The sequence below is a fragment of the Tiliqua scincoides genome, chromosome 2 (assembly GCF_035046505.1).
Source record: "Tiliqua scincoides isolate rTilSci1 chromosome 2, rTilSci1.hap2, whole genome shotgun sequence".
Classification (NCBI taxonomy): Eukaryota; Metazoa; Chordata; class Lepidosauria; order Squamata; family Scincidae; genus Tiliqua; species Tiliqua scincoides.
In genome coordinates this window covers 112,684,906-112,705,340 of record NC_089822.1, presented here as the reverse complement: position 1 = coordinate 112,705,340, position 20,435 = coordinate 112,684,906, and the positions used below count along the sequence as shown (strand labels likewise).

Below are 20,435 nucleotides of genomic sequence, written 5' to 3'. Positions count from 1 at the left end.
GTATGCTTGCCTTGGCAGACTGCGCTCTTGAGTTAATGTTCAGGGATAAACAGCCTTGAGCAAGCAGCACCCTCTAAGATCTATGTTCTAATGTATATCGAGAGGTCCTCCATCCAAACCCACACCCATGCACATTGGCTCACTAAATTCAGCTTGAGGTATGAGGATTTTTTAGATCTGGATGACAGTGTCACTTTGACCACAAGTTTGTTGCCAAATGGCATGAGAATGGAAAGTAGGCCAATCTCCCTGGCAGCCGGGGCAGTGCGACCAGCAACACCAGGTCCACCATTACCTCCTCTGCTACAGAGTTGCACCCCCACCCCATCAAAGCTGTACATTTCCATGTCTAACCCAGATCCCTTTCCTAAAGACACCCTTGTCTGTTGTTGGCAACCTTCAGTCTCGGAAGACTATGGTATCGCGCTCTGGGTGGTGGTTCTGGCACAGCGTCTAGTGTGGCTGAAAAGGCCGATTCGGGAGTGACAATCCCTTCCACACTGGGAGCAAGTGTAGTGTGTCCCTGGTCTGTCTCCCTGGCTATGGGCCTTCCTTCTTTGCCTCTTAGCCTCAGACTGTTGGCCAAGTGTCTCTTCAAACTGGGAAAGGCCATGCTGCACAGCCTGCCTCCAAGCGGGCCGCTCAGAGGCCAGGGTTTCCCACTTGTTGAGGTCCACTCCTAAGGCTTTCAGATCCCTCTTGCAGATGTCCTTGTATCGCAGCTGTGGTCTACCTGTAGGGCGCTTTCCTTGCACGAGTTCTCCATAGAGGAGATCCTTTGGGATCCGGCCATCATCCACTCTCACGACATGACCGAGCCAACGTCTGAGTTTACTGTATAGTTTACTGTTCCTCGTTGGAGCATGGCAGGCACCAGGTGTGTAGTAGTTTTTCTCATCCCCAGTATCTTTTCAGGCCGTCTTTACTGACCTGGAAATCCTGGCTGCAATATTTGCTGCTGCCATTCATGACGTGGATCATCCTGGTGTTTCCAACCAGTTTTTGATCAACACCAGTAAGTAACCTTCGCTTGGTGGGCAAAGAGGTGTGTGTGTGAGTGAGAGAGAGGGAGAAATGTTTGGAGCTACCTTGCTGGGAGCAAACTTGCTTTTCTCATCTGTATCATGCCTGTAACACATTCACCTTATATTATTTGCACCCCAACTGTTTTTCCTCATAAAATGCACCATCTGAAAATTTCCAGGTTCAGAGTTCCATTATTAGAAAACAGCCGGGCCACAGCCATTGTGGGGTAAAAAATGCTGTCAGTGAGTAATTTCAGCTCTCACCCTTACCTACGCTTTAAAATATCCCTGGAGTTCACTCCAGCTCCATATGGATTTAGCAGCAGATCATATTTTAACATATGAGGACCCAATCCTATCTAACTTTCCAGTACCAGGGCAGCTGCAATGCAGCCCCGAGGTAAGGGAACAAATGTTCCTGTACCTTGAGGAGGCCTCCAAGACTGCCTCCCCAACACAAGAAGCAGTGCATACCCCATAGGCGCAGCAGCACCGGCACTGGAAAATTGGATAGGATTGGGCCCTGAGTCAGCAATTTAGTTTAGCCCTCTCTCAGGCTTTTATCTTTCAGACTTATATACTTATGCATAGGTATTCCCTATGAAGTTATTGAAATATGCTCTAAGGTCAACTCTGGAACATGCAGTGCTCTGATAAGGTTTGCCCTTGGTGAAATGTTAATAATGACTTAGTTTGGGATGACAGTCAGGGCAAACCACCACCACCGTGAGGACTTACAGCCCAATCCTATGCATGTCTACTCAGAAGTAAGTCCCATTAGTGTCAATGGGGCTTACTCCCAGGAAAGTGTGGCTAGGATTGGGCTGACAGTTTCTATTCTCCCCCACCCCATCAGTGATGTGGCTCAGCCTATTTACACACACACATCCCATTCCAGCCAGCTCAGCCCCTTCTTCACCTTACCTTATTCTTCTGTTGCTGAAGCCGCAATCCTTCGTCTTTGGTACTGGGGTAGAGCAGAACTGGATTTGGAGAAGAGAAGGTAACGCTGACACCAGTGTCCCATTTGCTAATGGGTGACCATCATCCATCCGTTACTTGCACATGAGACTCTTACACTGGCGTAGAGCCCAATCCTGTGGTCCATGGCACAGATCCGTGCCACGGACCACAGTCACAAACGTGTCGTAAGGCACGTTTGCGGGGCTCACCACCGGGCTACTGCCAGTGCTAGCCCAGCGCCAGCTAGTGCTGGGCTAGCGCTGGGCGGTTGCCCAGGTTCTGCGGCTCAGTGGTCTCCCGGACCGCCGGGCTGCAGGATGGGGGGGCATGGACGGGGGCGTGGGGGAGGCTTTCCGGGGAGGGGGGAGGCCGGTGGGGGAAGGTGGGAAGCATGCCAGGGCGCGGGCGGGAGGCGTGTTGGGGGGAGGGAGAGAGGTGGATCCACGGAGCTGCACGCCCTACACAAGCGCCTTTACTTTAGCACCGACCAAGACGCTAAAGAGAGTAGCCCCATTGCAGGGCTGCTTACCTTACTCGGGAGAAGGGGACTAACATCCCCTTCTCCCAAGGAGCCTCCCGAGGAGCCTCCTGCGGTAGCGTGGGAGGCGCAGGATTCAGTGGCAGCCCTTTTCGGTGCCGCCAAGCCTGGGCACTCCGGGCAGCTAAGGATTGGGCTGCCCTATATTTATCTAAAATATTTTAACTCACCTTTCTTAAAGCTCAAGAAAATGTATGATAGCTTTTAAATGATACAAAAATAACATTTAAAACCCCCACTGTAGCAATGCTCCGTAGTAACCCAGAACCAAACCTGAGCAACCTCTAACCCAAGGCCTTCATAAACAAATGGGCCTTGCATAAACATCTAAAGCAGTGGTTCTCACACATTTAGCACCAGGACCCATCGGAAGTGATGTCATGACTGGAAGTTAAATCATCAAGCAGGAAATTTTTTAACAATCCTAGGCTGCAATCCTACCCATACTTACCCAGGAGTAAGTCCTATTTACTATCATTGTTAAAAGAATATTCATAGTAGCTTGATAAAAGTACAGGTCTGTAACATTTCCCCAAATGCAGTCACATACCATGGTAGCATCAAGTCTAATATATTAAAAATAAAATATTGAAATGGACCCACCTGAAAATGGCTCATGACCCACCTAGTGGGTCCCAACCCACAGTTTGAGAAACACTGATCTAAAGCCTCACGTGGAAGGGAACATAAAGACACTTCCTAGAGGAAGTCATGCCACAACACTAGGGAAATCACAGAGCAGACCCTACACTATGTAGTAGACAAAACAGGAGCCAACAGGATTAGAGCCATCAAAGAGGATAACCAGATCAGGTCCTAAGAGGAGAGGTGTTCTCTCAGGTGTGCCTGAATGCACAGACTGCACCTCATCCTCCCTTCCTCCCAGGTGGCTGAAGAAATATTATTGCTGACATCACTGCAACACTCCATTTATGCATTATCTGAAAATGGATGTTAACAAACAGGAAAGGATTCTAAGAGAAACTGACAAGGCACTCAAAAACAGAAGTCATGGTGACTGAGTGTCTTAGGGTACAATCCTAACCAACTTTCCTACACCAAGGTAAAGGCAATGCAACTCCGAGGTAAGGGAACAAACGTCCCCTTATCTTGAAGAGGCCTCCATGACTGTCACCCAACTGCAGGATGCAGCACATGTCCCATTGGCACAGCTATGCCAATGCTCGAAAGTTGATTAGGATTTGGACCTTAGCGAAGCAATAACTTCTGTACGGGACTGACCCTGGGTTGACTTTTAAGGGGAAATCGCTAATCAACTTTAATGCCTGTACTACATTCAAGTTCAAACTCGGTGGCCATCACTCCACCAAATCTTTAACTTCATGCAGATGGAACTACTGATGGATTTTGCTGTTGGAGAAGCCCTGTTACTGGAAGATGGAATATAAATTAACAAAATTAAATGCATTCCAACAGAAGTAAATAGGGGGGAGGGTTTGAAGTTGAGCCCAAAAATGCCCCTTTCCTATTTTGTTACCAGGGCCTTTTCTATTCCACTATCCAGGAGCCTGTATATTCTCAAGACTTTTGCCGAAGTGGCAGAGGCACGAGTCGAGTGTAGACAGCTTAGTGCAAAATAAACTCAAAGCAGAACTTGATTATCCTTCAGATAAGATGATTATATAAACCTGGGAAGACACAGTATAACTTACTGTAAAAATGGCTTTACTATAACCAAATGGAAGTACGGATGCATAATGTCAATTGCATTGCAAGTCCCTTTTTGATCCCAAAAGGGGTTAAAGAAGAAAACATGTTCATCCTAGGAGCAGGAATGGGGGGCATGGAACACTGCCACTATTTTTCAAATATTGAAAAGGATGTTAGGGAGAAGAAAGAAAGCAATTGCGCCCCAAATCCACTAGAAATAGGACAAGAAGCAATTGTAAAACTACAGGGACCTATATTTCAGTTACTTATTTGGGAGAACTTTCCAGTTCAAGGAACCTCTCAGCAATACAATGAAAAGGCAGTATGGTACTTTATTCTTTAAGGCAGCAGTTCTGTGGATGCTTACCTGGGCATGCCTCATTGTACACAGTGAGACTTCTGAATATGTATGCATAGAATGGTGGTATGAGATACTGCAGAAAGATTGTTCCCTGCACCTTTTCCTGTCATGACTTACTTGGCTTTTGGATTCCAGAAGCACCCAAGTCATATCAGTCAAACCACAGCCAAGGGAGAGCAGAGGAGTTGTCAGCAGTGAGATAGATGATGGGGAGGGGGGGAGTCTGTGGATGCTCAGGGGATGTGTGCAGCCTCCTTCTTTTCTATGTCACTCTCTCCATTGTGACCTTTCGTGGCAGATTCAGAACTGGCACTGATGTACAATGATGAGTCTGTACTGGAGAACCATCACTTGGCTGTGGGCTTCAAGCTGCTGCAGGAGGAGAACTGTGACATCTTCCAGAACCTGACCAAGCGACAGCGACAGACATTGCGCAAGATGGTCATTGACATGGTGAGCCCTGCTGGGGATTGGCTTCCAAGAGCAGGTCTGCACCTAGCCTGGTTCCATCCCCTTATTTATGGCAATGCCATAATTACTTGAAGCAATACAGTGAACTCTTGGTATCTGCGGGGGACCCATTCCAGGAGTCCCCATGAATAATGAAATCCACGGGGGATATGTGCCGCTGCAATTACTTACCAGGGGAGCACACCCAGCCTCCTCAGAACACCTCCTGGGTGTGACTGGAAGGCACTTCCAGTTGTAGCCCAGAGGTTGTCTGAGGCCTTCTACCCGCGGGCTCGGCATCTGTGGATATTCAAATCTGAGGATGCCAAGGCCGCAAATAAGGAAAGCCCACTGTATTCACTTTGCCACTGTGGCCTTGGTGACCATGTCATGAGGAACAAATACCAACCCCACCCCTAAAGCTTGCAGGATGTAAAGGTGAGCTGAAGCAACAGATTGCCAATTGTTTTACTTATTGCTCATCTTACCTCTGCTGCCCAGGGTATGTATGTTGTGTGCAAAGAGCAAAATGGGAAGGGTAGATGATCCCTGAGCAGGGGAAAACTAGCTAGGTTGTCCTGTCTGATCTTGTTACCTGATCAGGAAAACCGTTCTTTTTGCATTGGCTTCTGTGTTGCTTCCCTCTGCCTTGGTTCTTATAAAACAGGAATATCCAACTGAATACATTAGAATGCTGTGATAAACTGACAAGCAGGTTATGCCCCTGCTCTCAACAACAACAACAACAACAAAGCAAAATACATTTCAGTATTACCTGTCTAATACCTGGACTGATTTTAGGGTGCCCTGAATAGAGACCTAGATCTGCCCATCTTCTTCACACTGTACCCCATTTCCCCCCTCAAGTTTACTTTTCAAAGATGAGTCAACCACTTTGTGAATTATTCTAGAAGCAACAGGAGACACTGATAAGAGAGGGAAAATAGCTATCCAGTCAGTAGTGTAAGTAGTTGGTCTTAGGACCTGTATAACAAGAGCAGCAGAAGCATTCCACAGCTGGCTGTGTTTGGGCCCCTACAGGTCAGGATCCTGTTCTTGCAATTCATCTGCCCAATATATAGGCATGTCAGTTCTAATACATTTGAGGTGGAAGCTAAGGGGACTGAAACATGTGCCTTCCAGTGATCACTTCTTGCCAAACACCATGTACAGCAAAATCACAACTTTGACTTTTTAAATTTAAAAACGTGGCAATATTTGATTAAATATCATATCTAGCACTTTTCTACCTACATTATAGACACCCCCTTCCTGTCTTGTGCTTTCAGAGAAATCCTAATGATAAGGGGCCAGTTTTAGTAATTATGACTGAGGGTTCCAGGCAGGCTTGTTTTATTATTTATTTGATTGTGGCTGTTTCCAGTCTGTGATAGGGAATGGAAAAAGAAACTTGCTTGAATGAAGGAAGTTATCACACACTTCAGTATCTCACTGAAGTTTTGATACTATGCATCCTAATTTAAATTGGTAAATCCTTTAATTAGCTGAGAGCCACAGTGTTTCTTAAGCTGACTGAAGTGTCCCCCTATAGCAGTGGTTCGCAACCTTTAGGAGTCTGTGGACCACTAAGATAAAAATTGGAATCGTCGTAGACCCCATGTGGCTGTGGGTGGTCTGGCCTCTGCCCTCTCTGGTGGTCTGTCTTCCAAGCACTCCCCTGCAGACTGTCAGAGAAGACAGAGAATGGACTTCCCACAGCCACAGCTGACGAAAGGGTGTGGCTGTGGGCAGTCTCCACCTTCTTTGGTGGAGATTGCTTGCTCAGCAAGATACTGGAAGTGATCAAAGGCAATTTTTTTTCCTTAGTCCTTGCAGACCACTTCTCAGGCTCTCACAGACCACCTATGGTCCCTGGACCACAGATTGGGAACCAGTGCCCTATAGGAAGGACATGGCAGAACCTTCCATGTTTCTTAAGGGTGCTAAGGAAGGGCATCTTCTTTCTCTGTCCTCCCACCGAAGATCATCCCCAGAGCAGGGGCCAGCAACCTATGGCCCATGGGCCAGATGTGGCCTGCCACCATGTGAAGTTTGGCTTAGGAGGCAAAGCCTCCCACCCAATTTGCCATTTGCCAGACAGGGAACAGCAGAGCCCAGGGTTGTGGAGGGACTCTGCTGTTCCTTGTCCAGCACACAGCAAATTGGGTGGGAGGCTTTGCCTCTGAAGCCAAGCTCCACTCTGCAGCTTCAGAGGGCTTGGCAACTCAGAAGTTTGGTGATGATGTCATTGCCAAACATCCTGCCCCTTTTCTGAAAAGGTTGCCGACTCCTGCCCTAGAGGGTGGCACTCCTACAGTCTCTGGTGTTCGTGGATTAAATAAAGTGACACTAAGGATGCTGTCTGAAGACAGAGGAGGTTAAGTAATCTAGAAGGAACAGGTAAGAGCAAAGGGATGACATCAATGAAAGTGGAATGAGGAAGACTCTTTTCAGGGAGGGAAGCTGTAGCCCAGTGGAAGAGGATCTGCTTTACATGTAGAAAGTCCTAGGTTCACTCCCTGGTAACATCTTTAGGTGGTAGCGTTGGGGGGGGGGACCCTAAACAGCTGTTGCCAATCAGTGCAGACAATACTGAGGTAGATAGACCATGAGTTTGATTCAGTTTGAGGCAGCTTTCTACATTCACATCTGTTCAACAGCCCCTCCTTCCATTAGTCTCTAATGGGGCAGGAGGTCTGGTCTAGAGGGTAGAGCCTCCCTTTTCCTGAAGATAACATCCACAGGTCGCCAGTTCGAGGCCACCCGGCACCGTGCAACCTTGAAGCAGCTGACAAGCTGAGCCGAGTTATTCCATCTGCTCTGAGAGTGGGAGGATGGAGGCCAGAATGTGAAACCAGATCAGAAAGAAACATCTGAAATCTTGTGGTTCTTGAAAGATAGAACCTTCTTTCGATTGTAAAAACCCCTACGGGGATTTAAATAGCCTGCCTCTGTAAACTGCCTTGAATAAAGTCTGAGGAGAAATCTGAGGACCAAGAAAGGCAGTATATAAATACCTGTATTATTATTATTAGTCTCTAGTAATTAGAGTGTTGGCTTGTGCTTCTGCAGGTCCTGGCTACCGATATGTCCAAACACATGAGCCTCCTGGCTGACCTCAAGACGATGGTGGAGACCAAGAAAGTGACCAGCTCAGGGGTGCTGCTGCTGGACAACTACACTGACAGGATACAGGTGTGCAAGGAGGGATCAAAAAAGCTTCAGTTCTGCAAACTGCAAATAACTTTTCCAGGTCTGGTGGTCTGGAGGCCACACTAAGCATGGAGAAGGCTGGTTGTCACCGTGTATCAGGCTGGGGTGGTGAAGTAAGGTAAACAGTAAGCTGGCAGACAAGCACATTGAGAAATGGAGAAAGGCCTCTTTATAATCACAGCACCCTGATCTTAACTCCAGAGACATTGCTCACACTGATAAGCCAGTTCAATGTGTTATCTCTGATAACTACTTAGTTGGTAAGCTGCAGTATCTCCTGTAGACCATGGACATTTGTGACAAGCAAGTATAGCAGAGAGCAGGTCAGCAGTTACTTTTTCTGCCAGGCTACCATGGTGGCACTGAGAACAAAGTGTCTGACTGCTAGGTCTTTAGTCTGAGACCCCAGTCCCTTATGCTCTAAATCCATTTCCTAGATTTGTCACTCACCAGTCTCCTTGGGCTCTTTGAGGCCAAGGGAATTTGATCCCATTAGACCCTTCTGTTCCTGTGCACAACAGACCCATCCTGGAAATCTTTCACTTTTTTGGGAAGGTTTTCCCCTAGATAAGGCTCTGAGAACCCTGCTTGTGAGAGGAGGAGGTGGTACAGTTCTGACTGGCCTTCTTTTTCCAACCCAAACAGGTTCTGCGGAACATGGTTCACTGTGCGGACTTGAGCAACCCCACCAAGCCCCTGGAGCTGTACCGGCAATGGACAGATCGGATCATGGAGGAATTCTTCAGACAGGGAGACAAAGAACGGGAACGGGGCATGGAGATCAGCCCCATGTGCGACAAGCATACGGCATCCGTGGAGAAGTCGCAGGTGGGTAAATGGCCAAGGAACATACAATCCAGTACATGACATTGCGGGAGGGAGCGGGTCTCTATCTCCCCGAGTCCTTCCCTTCTGCCCCTACCCAGAGCAGGAAGAAATCCCTCTCTTTAGATATGGAGAGGATTCTCTCAAAATTTATTTTTGCTTTGGAGCAGCCTTTCTCCCCCACCTCCCCTGGCTCGGTCTTAGCATTGTAGTGCAGAAGCAACTGGAGAAGTATTAAGGAATTGGAGGACAGCCAAAGGCAAAAGGGAAACCTCAGGCCATTTCTTGTGAAACGGAAGACCGTAGGGTCAGTGGGAGGAGGCAGGGGAACTGGAGCAGGAAGCAAGAATTTCTCTCAACGTGTCCCAGCTGCCTCGTCCGCTCTGATTGCCAGCACCTCAAGTAGCCCTCTGAGTTGTATTCATTGACTTGGCTTTCTTTGCTTCACCATTTCTCAAAAGCTCAGGGCAGGCTGCAGTACTGGAAAGACCATGGACATAAAATACTGAGTGCCTATTACAAAGTTTTCTCTCACATGTTTAAAATTTTATAGATCATATTCACTCTGGTAAGGAAATGAGACAGACTTAACTTTTCCTGCCTTCTCCAGCACCCTTTGTCCATAACAACCCCCACACAAACACACACATGCTTTGCTGCACATATGAAGTGAGCACAACATACAGGTAGGCATTTTGTGGCTAGTCAGTTCCTTGGGAGCCACCGATTTTGATAGCTCTCTGTTCTTTAATGGTTAGAGGCAACTAACCTTCCCGTGGCCTCCATTGAGACTAATCTTTTTCTCCCCCACTGCACCCTACCCCCTGGCTGTTCTTCTTCAGGTGGGATTCATTGACTACATCGTGCACCCGCTGTGGGAGACCTGGGCTGACCTGGTTCACCCTGATGCACAGGACATTTTGGACACCCTTGAGGACAACAGGGACTGGTACCACAGCATGATCCCACAGAGCCCCTCCCCGCCTCCAGACGATGCGGAGAAGGACGAGGATGCCTGCCTGGAGAAATTCCAGTTTGAACTGACCCTGGAGGAGGAGGGGGAGGACTCGGAACAGTCAGACAAGGACCACATCAGCCCCGGCGAGGAGGACAACAGCTACTACACGGCCACTGAGGAGCACCAACACGAGTCCCTGGAGGGGCAGGACGGATTATCAGACGGCACAGTGAATGACACGTCTCCTGGCGAGTCATGACTGTGGGGAAGGGACAGTTGACAAAGCAAAAGACACACCAGGAAAGTTTTCACAAGGGAGGGGTGGGGATAAAAACAAACAGGAAAAAAAACTCATTTTTTTATTTTTATTGTATTTTTTATAAAAAGAAAACCACCAAAAAAAAAAAAAGGGAACACACACAGCAACTGTAGATCCAGGTTGGCCCAAGCAGGGGCAGCGGCCTGCTGCTGCAGTGACTGGCCGGAGCACTCCAGAAATAAGCTTACCTTTTTAATTTGCTTGTTTTGTTCCTCATTGTTGCTGGGTTTTTATTATTTTATTTTGCTAACTTTTTTTTTTGGAGACCGATGTGAGCAGGAGGAGGAGGAGGGTACTGTGTTGAGAGGCAGGCAGCGGGGGCTGAGGGAAAGCTGGTGGGTTTTAAAAATAAAACAGTATTTTAAGCCATTAAAAAAAGAACACAAGCAGAGAGACAGCAGGCTGCAAGAACTTTCACAATGGAACACTCTGCTCACAAGGCTCCCCTGCGTCAGACTTGCCCTCCCCAGCATGGCTGGTCAGTTGGTGCCTTTATTTCAGTGTCCACTGCCCATCTCAGCACAACCCTCCTCACTGGGAAACAGGCTGTTTCTTTAAACAGGCTAGAGCTGCCAGTCGGGGGCACTAGGTCATTTTGTTTTTTGTAAGTTATTGTTTTTAAAGCTAGGGCTAATTTATTTTTGTGAATTTATATAGATTTTGTTTTACTTTGGACTGATGCAAAGAAAGGACATTTACCTTTTTTTCTTTCCTTTTTGGAATGGATTTTTCTTTTTCAATGTGGTTTGGAACCAGGAAGTTGTTTTGTTGCGTTTTTTTTTTTGCTCATGACGCCATAAAATTCTCTCAGAAGCAAATGGGAGAAGATATTACTTTAAATGAAAAAGGGAACAAGAAATCAAATAAGCAAAACGTTTTATCTGAGTTTCCAAATAGCCAAGTCTTCCTCCGTTCATCATTTTGCACAAAAAAAGGCAATACGGCCAGGATTGAAATGGTTACAACTGGCCAACTTGCTCAGACAGCAGCTGGGGGGTGGGGATAGAGGGTGAAGAGTATCCTCTTCCACTGTTGGGGTCTGGATGGGCAGGCATGAGGAGAAGAGGGAGTAGGGTAGGATTACATCCTTCCCAACCCAAAAGGAGACTAGAGAGAAATCCTTCAGTGATGTTTATTTTAGCACTAATTTGCAAGTTACTATAATTATTCATTTCTGGACACATGTGATTTACGAGCTGATGAACCTTTGAACTGTAGCACCCCACAACTCCTTTCATTGTTCACAGGCTTGTCAGACAGTAAAGTCTCATGTATTAGCCATTCTCACACACACATACGCACGCACACAAATGTGCACACGAGCGCACACAACTTTGCATGTGTCTTTAGACACATAAATTTTTCACAGCAGTCTGAAAGAAGCAGAATCTGTACACACCAAGCTCAAAACTTGATTTCTGTGCAAAGCAGTGTAATGTGGCTGGAACACATGACTTGTGAAATTGATATGCATTGGGTTGTGGGTAGGGGATTTTTTACTTTCAAATGCTCTTGGTTTCAGAGGCAAGGATTCACCTCAGCCCCCATCTGCATCTAGAAGACTGTTGTGGGGGGGAGTCATTTTTCTACATGTACTCAAGTCCCACATTAATCTCTCACTCTGGTGTTATAAGCCACTTGCCATTTTAACCACATCCTGGGTCTAGCTTCAGAGACTTTCTTCCCCTTGAAGATCAAGGTAATTCAGTGCCAGATGGAACTCCTGGGGCTCGATCTCAAGCAGTGGGCAGATTTCTTACTGAGACCCTTCTGCCACTTAAGCAGATATGGAATCAGCTGTGTCACTTGAACCAAACAAATGGAGAAGGAGGTCCCTGATGTGTGTCTTTGCCTCTGTGGGGTGACGAAGCAAGAGCTGGATGTTGCTGTTTGTGTTACCGTGCTGATGGCTGCGCTCTTGACTTGGTCCCTCTGCTGCTCCATTCTTGGGCATAGGGTCACATGCACAAGCCATCTGCCATGCACATTCCTTCTGGAAAAGCAGGGGCCTGCTGCCCAGCACCTTCACCAGGAATTGGCACAGCTCAAAGCCGCCCTGTGGGAATTTCAGAAGAAATCTTTTGGCTGTTTTTGTTCTTTGCCTTAACCAGTTAGTGGAGTTCTGATTTGCTCACTTGCTGCATTGTTGTCCTTCTGGCATCCCAAGGAGAACTTCTCTGTATCCCCCAAATGCCTTGCCCTAATCATCCACCCACCCCCACAGAGAGACTTCAGTCTGTCCAGTGGGCCACCAGCACCAGAGAATCCAGTCTTGAAAGAAAACAAGTCTCCAGGATCCCCTTGTGCTGTGTCTCCATCCACCCTGGGGGCCTGTGGCCTGGTTCATTTCAAGATGAATGGGTGGGTGGATTTCTGGGCACTGTTTCCCTACTCCACTGCCAGGAGGGCCTGTTGTCTCTACCCTTGATGGGGGAGCTGTGAAGTGGGCTGGTCTCTGTCTGAGATCATAGAAGTGGTCACAGCCTGGCTTCTCCCCATGTCCTGGCAAATGGCTGGGCCTTCTTGATCCTCTCTTATGTGGCTGGGTGGGGCTGGCGTATGCCTGCCTTAAACCTTCCCACACAAGGGGTGAAGCAATAACAAGTGAGGTCCCCTTTCCATCCCCATAACAAGCTGAGCTTTTGAACCAAAGCCATGTATCCTCTTTTGCAATGTTTCCATCTCCCCACCCCCATTCAACTTGGTTTATGCTTGACCAGCCCTCCTAGCACATAGGTTGTGGAAGGGGCACAGCCTTTCGTGACGTTTCCAGCCCAACCATGGAAGGGGCGCCTGGGCTTTTGAGGGTGGTGCTGTTGGCTGCTGTAGTGGGCATGTGCTTTTCCTAAGCTGCCAGAGTTATTTCCAGCTGTATGACAGCCTGAAGCCCCTGCAGCTTTGCAGGCATATTATGCCATTAGAAGGTCCTCAGTACGGAACCCCCCTGGCAAGGTACAGTGGTGTGGCACTGCCAGCTAGCAGCTGCAGCCTTCTCTTCTTGAAAGCCAGTGTAAGGGTATCTCCTTTCCAACCCAAGGAGAACATGGCCATCTCTGAACACAGTACTGTAGCCATTTTTCTTTGTATTTTTTTCACTTTTCTTTCTCGAAGCCTCAATCAAAAAAAAGAAAGAGCATCTCTTGACTCTTTCTTATTTCTGTATAGCTTTTATTTTTGTATGCAGTTCTGTTCCATGAGTTTGTTGGGTCGGGTTTGGATTGTAAATAATTGTGAATAAGCAGATTGTAAATTATTCTAAAGAGTAAAAAGAATCTTACAAACAATCCTCTCCCTTTTCCCTCCTGACCCTTCCTTAACTCTGCACCCCCTCCCCTCCAAATCCTGCCATGGGTCCTGTGTTCGACAGCATCTGTGGAGAGAAACAAGGTCTCTGGGAGACTCTCTTAGCTGCATCCTCTCCACAAGAGCTCTGGGGCGCAGACCATCCTTCACCCCCATTTCTCCTGTCTGTGTATTTATGGTGTAATATAGACACATTGGAAATTGTAGAGTTGTCATTTTTCTTCGCGATGTCGTTAATCAGCCGTTGCAATGTTCTCTCTCTCAAATGTTACCAAAACAGTTTCAGCAGCCAAGCTCACAATAAACCAGGAGGAAGGGGCCTCTTCTGTGACTGTGACATTAAACCTGATTCCTCTGCAAGGCTGGGAGAGGGTTTGGGGTGCTACTGTTACTTAAACCTCTGGGACTGCCAGAGGCCAAAGGGAATCCCAACAGGCACTGTTTCAATCCTTCCCCCTCCCCAATGCCATCTTTGGCAGACAAAGGCTGCTGCAACCTTTTAAAGGCCACTGGACTGCATCCCAGTGATGGAGTTTGTTGGGTGGGAGGGTTTCTCTGCAGTGCTGCACCTTGCCCTTTCCTTTGTTTTACTTTTAAAGTTTCCCTTACTTTACTTACCAACAAGTAGCCCAACCCTACACTAGCTTCTCAGGAGTCTCTAGATTACCCATATGTGATTTTAAAGACTGTATCCACACCACCACCTCACAAAAACAAAAAAAAAACCCCATAGTTTAAAAACACAAACAGAATTAAATTATCAAAATTTAAAAATAAATTCCTGATTACAGCACATCTAGCTACCAAAAATCTTCCTGAAAGGGGGGTTTTATGTCCTTGAAGTGACAAGGAGGGAAGTAGCAGCATTCCATATTTCCTCAGAGATCCAGAGCAAATGCCCTTTACCTCACAAAAGGAAGGTGCCCAGAGCAGGGCCTGATCCATGGAACACAGGTGGAGAGTCTCCTCATGGGAAAGTTGATCTCCAAGATTGGTGGGTCCCAAGCTTTGCAAGGCTTTAACATCGACACTAGTACTTCACATTGAGCCCAGATGCTAATTAGCAGCCAATGAACTCAGCCCTGTTCCTGCTTCCTGAGGTCCATGCAGAGGTGAGCCGTAGGCATTCGGCACCAAGTTTGAGTCTTCAAAGGCAATCCCACATAGAATACAGGACCCTGACCAATTCTGGAGTAACAAAGCGATGGATCAGCAAAGTGAGCTCCTTTCCAAAAATGAGCATGACCCTGTACAACAGAAGAAGCAGTGAGAAGGCATTCCTCGCTGCCACCACCACTGATTTGTCAAAGCAAAACTGGATCCAAGAGCACAACTTTGGCCCTGCCCAAACAGGAGAAGTGCCACCTCCATCTAAAACAGGCTACATTGTTCCCTCTAGAGCAGTTCTTCACTGCCAGTTTCACCTTTCATTACACTGTGCTCAACATCAGCATGGTTATGTTCATTCATTCCATCACCAATCACTGGCTTAGAAGTGAAGTGGAAGATTTGTCAACCTGACCACCACCCTGATGCTGTAAGAAGGCTGCATTGCAGATTGTGCCCCAGAATCTCTTGATGTTTCAGGGGATGACACTCAAGGCACCACTCTAATTAGGCAGTTTCACTGATGTCTCTAAAAACCATTAAAATGTAAGAAAAGCTCTGCAGGATCATACCAAAGACCCACCTAGTCCAGCAACTTGTTTTTGCCAAATCTCCCACCAATCAGTATCAATAAATGAATCCTGGTTGTAGGATTGTGAGGGGGAGAAAGATGGCTCTCTCCATACCACGAATGTCTCAAGCGTGTCCACTCTGACAGCAAAATCCTAGGCATGTCTACTCAGAAGTAAGCCCTTTGTGTTCAGTGGAGCTGCTGCCAATAAAATGTGTATGGGGTTGCAGCTTTGATCACCTTTTTTTCCTAGCTAAAGAGTTCTAAATATTTTCCCTAAATAGCTTCCCCCAAGCTAGAGAGTCCTAAATATCTTCCCAAAGAAGATGCTCCAGGCCTATAGTCAGTTTGGTTTCCCACCTCTTGCACCTTTTTCCAGCTCTACAGTATCACAGCGTTGCAGTGGCAATGAACTGGAGTTGCTGTGCAAGCATCTGAGGACCTGATCTTATACTGTGGGCATCTGCTGGAGTATAGCAGCCATTTTAGCTACCCTGACTGCTGCCATCTGTTGGAAACTGAGTGCAATAGATTAGAATAGATTCATAGCCTTATTTTCTTCTGAACAGAAGCTGTTTTAATAGCCTGATCTCTGCTGCCATCTTCTGGACATACCCTGCAGCAATGAGCGATGGACCAGGTATGGGGGGGAGGTCTTAAATACTTCACACAAGCACATGATGCCATCTGTTGTGTCACAGTTGTAATTGCAGCCTTTTAAGCAACTGTTTTCTGGTGTTGGATTTCTGAGGAATAATAACCATGTTCATCTGTTGCATTGCAGGAAAACCACAAAAGAGTCTGGCAACTGATTCCTTGAAGAGACAGGCAGACTGGTGCTGGTCCTTCCCACCTCTGGATAGGTGAAGGGAGAGGACAGATATTGTGATGAAGCTGGAACTGATCTCCCAATATTCCTTCTCAACTTGCAGGGCAATTGCAGGTTTAGAGTTGGGGGGGATATACATTTGGAAAATCCACCACTCCCCCTCCCAACCTGCCACTCAAAATGGTTGCTTCAGTCGGCCTAATGCCTGAGCCAGCTCTGATGATTCCCATGTTGCAACTGAGGCTGAGAGGGAATGACTTGCCTGAGGTTCCCCATTGAAAATCCATGGCAGAGGCAAGCATCAAAGGCTGGAAGGCCTGGTGGACAGCTCAATTTCCACTTCACCCCACCCCACTCCCGTTCTACCTGTTCCTCAACCTTGGAGAGCAACTCCTTTTCCACCGAACAAACAATCTACACACCCAAGGCCAGCCCAAGACCTCCTGATGCCTGAGGCAGCATGTCAACTGCTGCCCCCTTTACCTGATGATGTGCCAGCCTCTGCTCCTCTCATTCCCCAATGTTCTAGCTCAGCACTCTCCTCCCCTCCACAAATCCTCTTCTTCTCTATCTCCCTGCTTACTTTTTTAGTCCAGGCAGTAGAAAGAGGAGGAGGAGGAATGGAAGCCAGTAGGTGGACAGAGATGGGTACCCTCTCCATCAATCTGCTGCCTGAGGTGACTGCCTCATGGATGGGCCAGTCCTTCCCAGTATAAAAAGATGGGTAACTTATTAGCACTATCACAACAGGAAAGCGCCACAGTCAACAGCACAATCTCCCTTTTATTTATTTGTTTGTTTATATTCCCCCAAAGTGGTGTATATGGGGAGGGGGAGATGGGCTGTTCTGGGCCCTACTTAACAGTAGGCATTTGGCACCAAGAGGTGTCAGCAATACCACCTCTGCCAGGCACCAGCTTTTTAATAGAAAAAGAGAACTTATGAAACCATTTAAAATACAACACCAAAATCTGTCTCCTGAGATAAAGAATAATAATAATAACTAGGTATTTATATACTGCCTTTCTGGTCATCGGATTACTCCTCTGACTTTATTCAAGGCAGTTTACATAGGCAGGCGTTTCTAAATCCCTCAAGGGGATTTTGACAATCATAGAGGTTCTCTGGGGTTACCCCAGGTTACCCCTGGGGGCTAGGGATAAGAATAGGCCCTCGGTTTGGCTGTACTTGTCGTAAGAGGCAACTAAACAGCCTGGTAGATGGCTACTAAACTAAACTAAACTAAACAGGTAGATGGGACTCGTTAGCCTGGGAAGGCAGCTCATCTGAGAGAAGGAAAACTCTGATCCCAAACCTCCACTGCCTTGTGGCTACATCCAGTTATGGAAAAGGCTTCAGGAGTCAACCTCGAGGCAAAATCCGGAGCCGTTGTCCCTGAGGCAGTTCATGGCTGAACACAGTCACGTTCTGGCAACTCCTGCGACGCCGCTGGAACCAACCGTATTGGCCTCTGCCTTTCCATTGGACCATTTCAGCGATGGGGAGAGGGGGGATTTGCTGCATGGGTAACAGCCTATCCTTCATACCTACTTTACCCAGGCTTCGCGCTCTGGAGAGGACACTGTTCCAGAACCACCATTCAGAGCATGACACCATAGTCCTTCGAGACTGAAGGATGCCAACAACAACAGAGTTTCTCTCTTTCAAGAACCAACATTTCAGAATGGATCTTCCTGGTTTGGTCTCACTTCTGGCCTCCAGTTCTCCCATGCAGGCTGGCAAGCAGCTCCATCTCTCACATGGAGGGCAGCCAAGACGCTTCTTGCTCACACCAAGAGCAGGTGGAATCACTCAGCTCGGCTTGTCAGCTGCTTCAAGGTCTCGCCATTCTCAGCCATTCAGGGAGCTGCTGGTGTCCTCGAACTGGCAACCTTCTGTTCTTATCTTTGGGCTAACGGAGGCTCTACCCTCTAGACCAGACCTCCTGCCCAGATCCTGCTTCGTCTCCTGACAGCTGTATTGGCAGCGATACCAACTGCTCCTCTGGCATGTTCACAAATGGAATGTGCTTCCATTAATTTTTTTCACCTGTACATGCCACCCTTTCTTCCACAGTGTTCAGTGTATTATTCATGGCTCCTCCCCCTCTTTTATCCTCAGAACAACCCTGTGAAGTAGATTAGGCTGCGACTGACGGGCCCAAGGTGAATTTCATATCTCAGTGAGCTTCATGGCTGAATGGGGACTTCAACCCAGGCGTTCCTGGTCCAAATCCAACACTCTCACCACTGCATGGTAGTCTCTTATGTTTTCTGGTGCATACAGAGAAGGAAAATAGGAAGGTAGTGTGAAATAAGGCTCTGTAAAGGGGAGCTGTCAGTCTGGTAACAGTGCCAAGTATATTATATTAGAATGCGACTATCCATTGATAACAGTAGTTAACAGTGAAAAATTAGCATCACAAGCAACGTGGCACTATGTTGGTAAGATGAGTCCATTGCTTTACTTGCTGCCCCCCTTGCCCACCAGTACATTGGTAGGTGGAAAAATGGGTTCCATCATTTGTATAGAGGAGAGCAAGAAACACAGCAGGAAAAATTCCTTCTTCTGGAAGTCCATTAAAATCTGTGGGGTTCCAATGAGTTTTTGATGTGGCCCTTTGCCAAAATGTTCTAAGTCAACATGGCAGTGCTAGGATAAGAGCAAACATATGCAGGGAAGGCCTCAAGGTCCAGCCAGGTCAGGCACTGGCCAAGACACCCATGCCTATCAGTGGGTCTACTTGGCTGGGCCACAATGTGGGTGCATGGCAATGGCCATCAGAGCAGGTGAGGGTATCATGGGAGGGTCCATTGCAGGGGTTTGCTCCAGGGCCTCCAGCAAAGTGGCATTGGCACAACAGTTAGAGATCAGTAACCAGGTAAATAACTGAAATGACTGGAGAGTTAGCATAGGAGCAGTCCTATTCACCAGTCTGGTTTACTCTCCTATCCTCTGGTGATATATTGTGCCATAGTAGCTAATTTAACCAAGAGCTGAGGCTTGTTTGCAAACTCGTTCTCTGTCGTCTAGATTGTGAGGGTTAACCCTGAGTGAAGGAAGAGGCTGTGTGAGGCTGAACTGTATGAAATTAAGACCCACAGTTTTCAACATGTCAAAGCAATCTAAATGGCTAACCTCAGTTTTGGTTTAATAAATTGCAACACAAGTGTTCCAAGTCACTGCTTCACATCACAGTCTCATATTATGTGATGTCCCAATTCTTCACAGGTGCTTAGGCAGAAGATCTAGTCAGATCTACCACCATCACAATTGTTCCTTATTAAATGCATGAGAAACCTGGGGTACATGTAGTGGTTTGTTGTTCTCTAATGCAGTGTTTCTCAAACTTTGAGGGAGCTTTACTCCCTCAGTAAGTTCTTGCGGGGGAGGGGCTAAAGAGGGTGAGGGGGTGCTTGTGACTTACATTATGTAGGCAAGGCTACAGCAGGTGCGGTGAGCCCTGCACAGCCCTCCCCCGAGGCTCGGAAATTTGGAAACAGCAGGAGCAAAGTGCCTCCTGCAAAATGGAAGTGCTTTGCACCCACTTTTTCCAAACATTACAAGCATTGCGGAGCGCTGCGCAGGCCTTCCTGCACCTCCTGCAGCCTGCTGCAGCCCTGCCTACATAAGTCACGAGCCCCCCCCTCACCCCCCAATACAAATGCAAATCTGGGGATTGCTTCCCTGCCTCTCCCCCGCCCCCCCTTAAAGGGACAGGGGAACCTTTACACAAACTGGTGGGTCACGACCCACCAGTTTGAGAACCATTGCTCTAATGCACCAAGGGCATCCTCCTGTCACGTTTCCCTGAGCTAACTTTGCACTACATGCATCTCATTGCAACGTCTGGCCTGGGGTACTAAAATGACCTTTCTGCTTTCTTTCACAAAGTTTCCTGTGTGTTTTGGAAGCTTACAAAAACTTTCACAGAGCTGGGAAATGGGACTTTGTTCCAAGAGGACAAAATATCCAGTTGTCCACCTACTAGGGTAATTAGGGCTATTAGGCTGACTCTTTTTGACAGGGGCTTTCCAAATGAATGTTGTTATTTTTGGTCATCCCCCAAGTTCTGTGAGACCAACACACAGACATCCCTTGCTTGCTTTTGGTAATTATATTGCCATAAACTGCTTTACTTCTGGCCTGGAGGGCATTTATGTAACCTGAGTCCTTTCCACCTGTGAGGTCTCTTTCAGCTTCCTGCTTTTGTTCTGAAAAGCAACAGAAGCATGACAAAGTGAAACTGAACAATACATCACTGATGACTGGCTTATTTGCATGGAATGAAACCAAAGACCC

At 47.3% G+C, this 20,435-nt stretch overlaps 1 protein-coding gene across 2 annotated transcripts in view; it reads left to right on the top strand.

Annotated features, from left to right (window-relative positions):
- Nucleotides 1-13,830, top strand: part of PDE4A (phosphodiesterase 4A) — a 122,775-nt gene extending 108,945 nt beyond the window's left edge. For both annotated transcript variants that reach the window (XM_066613584.1, XM_066613585.1), the window contains exons 11-15: nt 916-1,015; nt 4,857-5,011; nt 8,081-8,203; nt 8,867-9,049; nt 9,889-13,830. In XM_066613584.1, the coding sequence (XP_066469681.1) occupies nt 916-1,015; nt 4,857-5,011; nt 8,081-8,203; nt 8,867-9,049; nt 9,889-10,263 (936 nt within the window). In that variant the 3' untranslated portion in view covers nt 10,264-13,830. The remainder of the gene's footprint in view (nt 1-915; nt 1,016-4,856; nt 5,012-8,080; nt 8,204-8,866; nt 9,050-9,888) is intronic.
- The last annotated feature ends 6,605 nt before the right edge of the window (nt 13,831-20,435 follow it).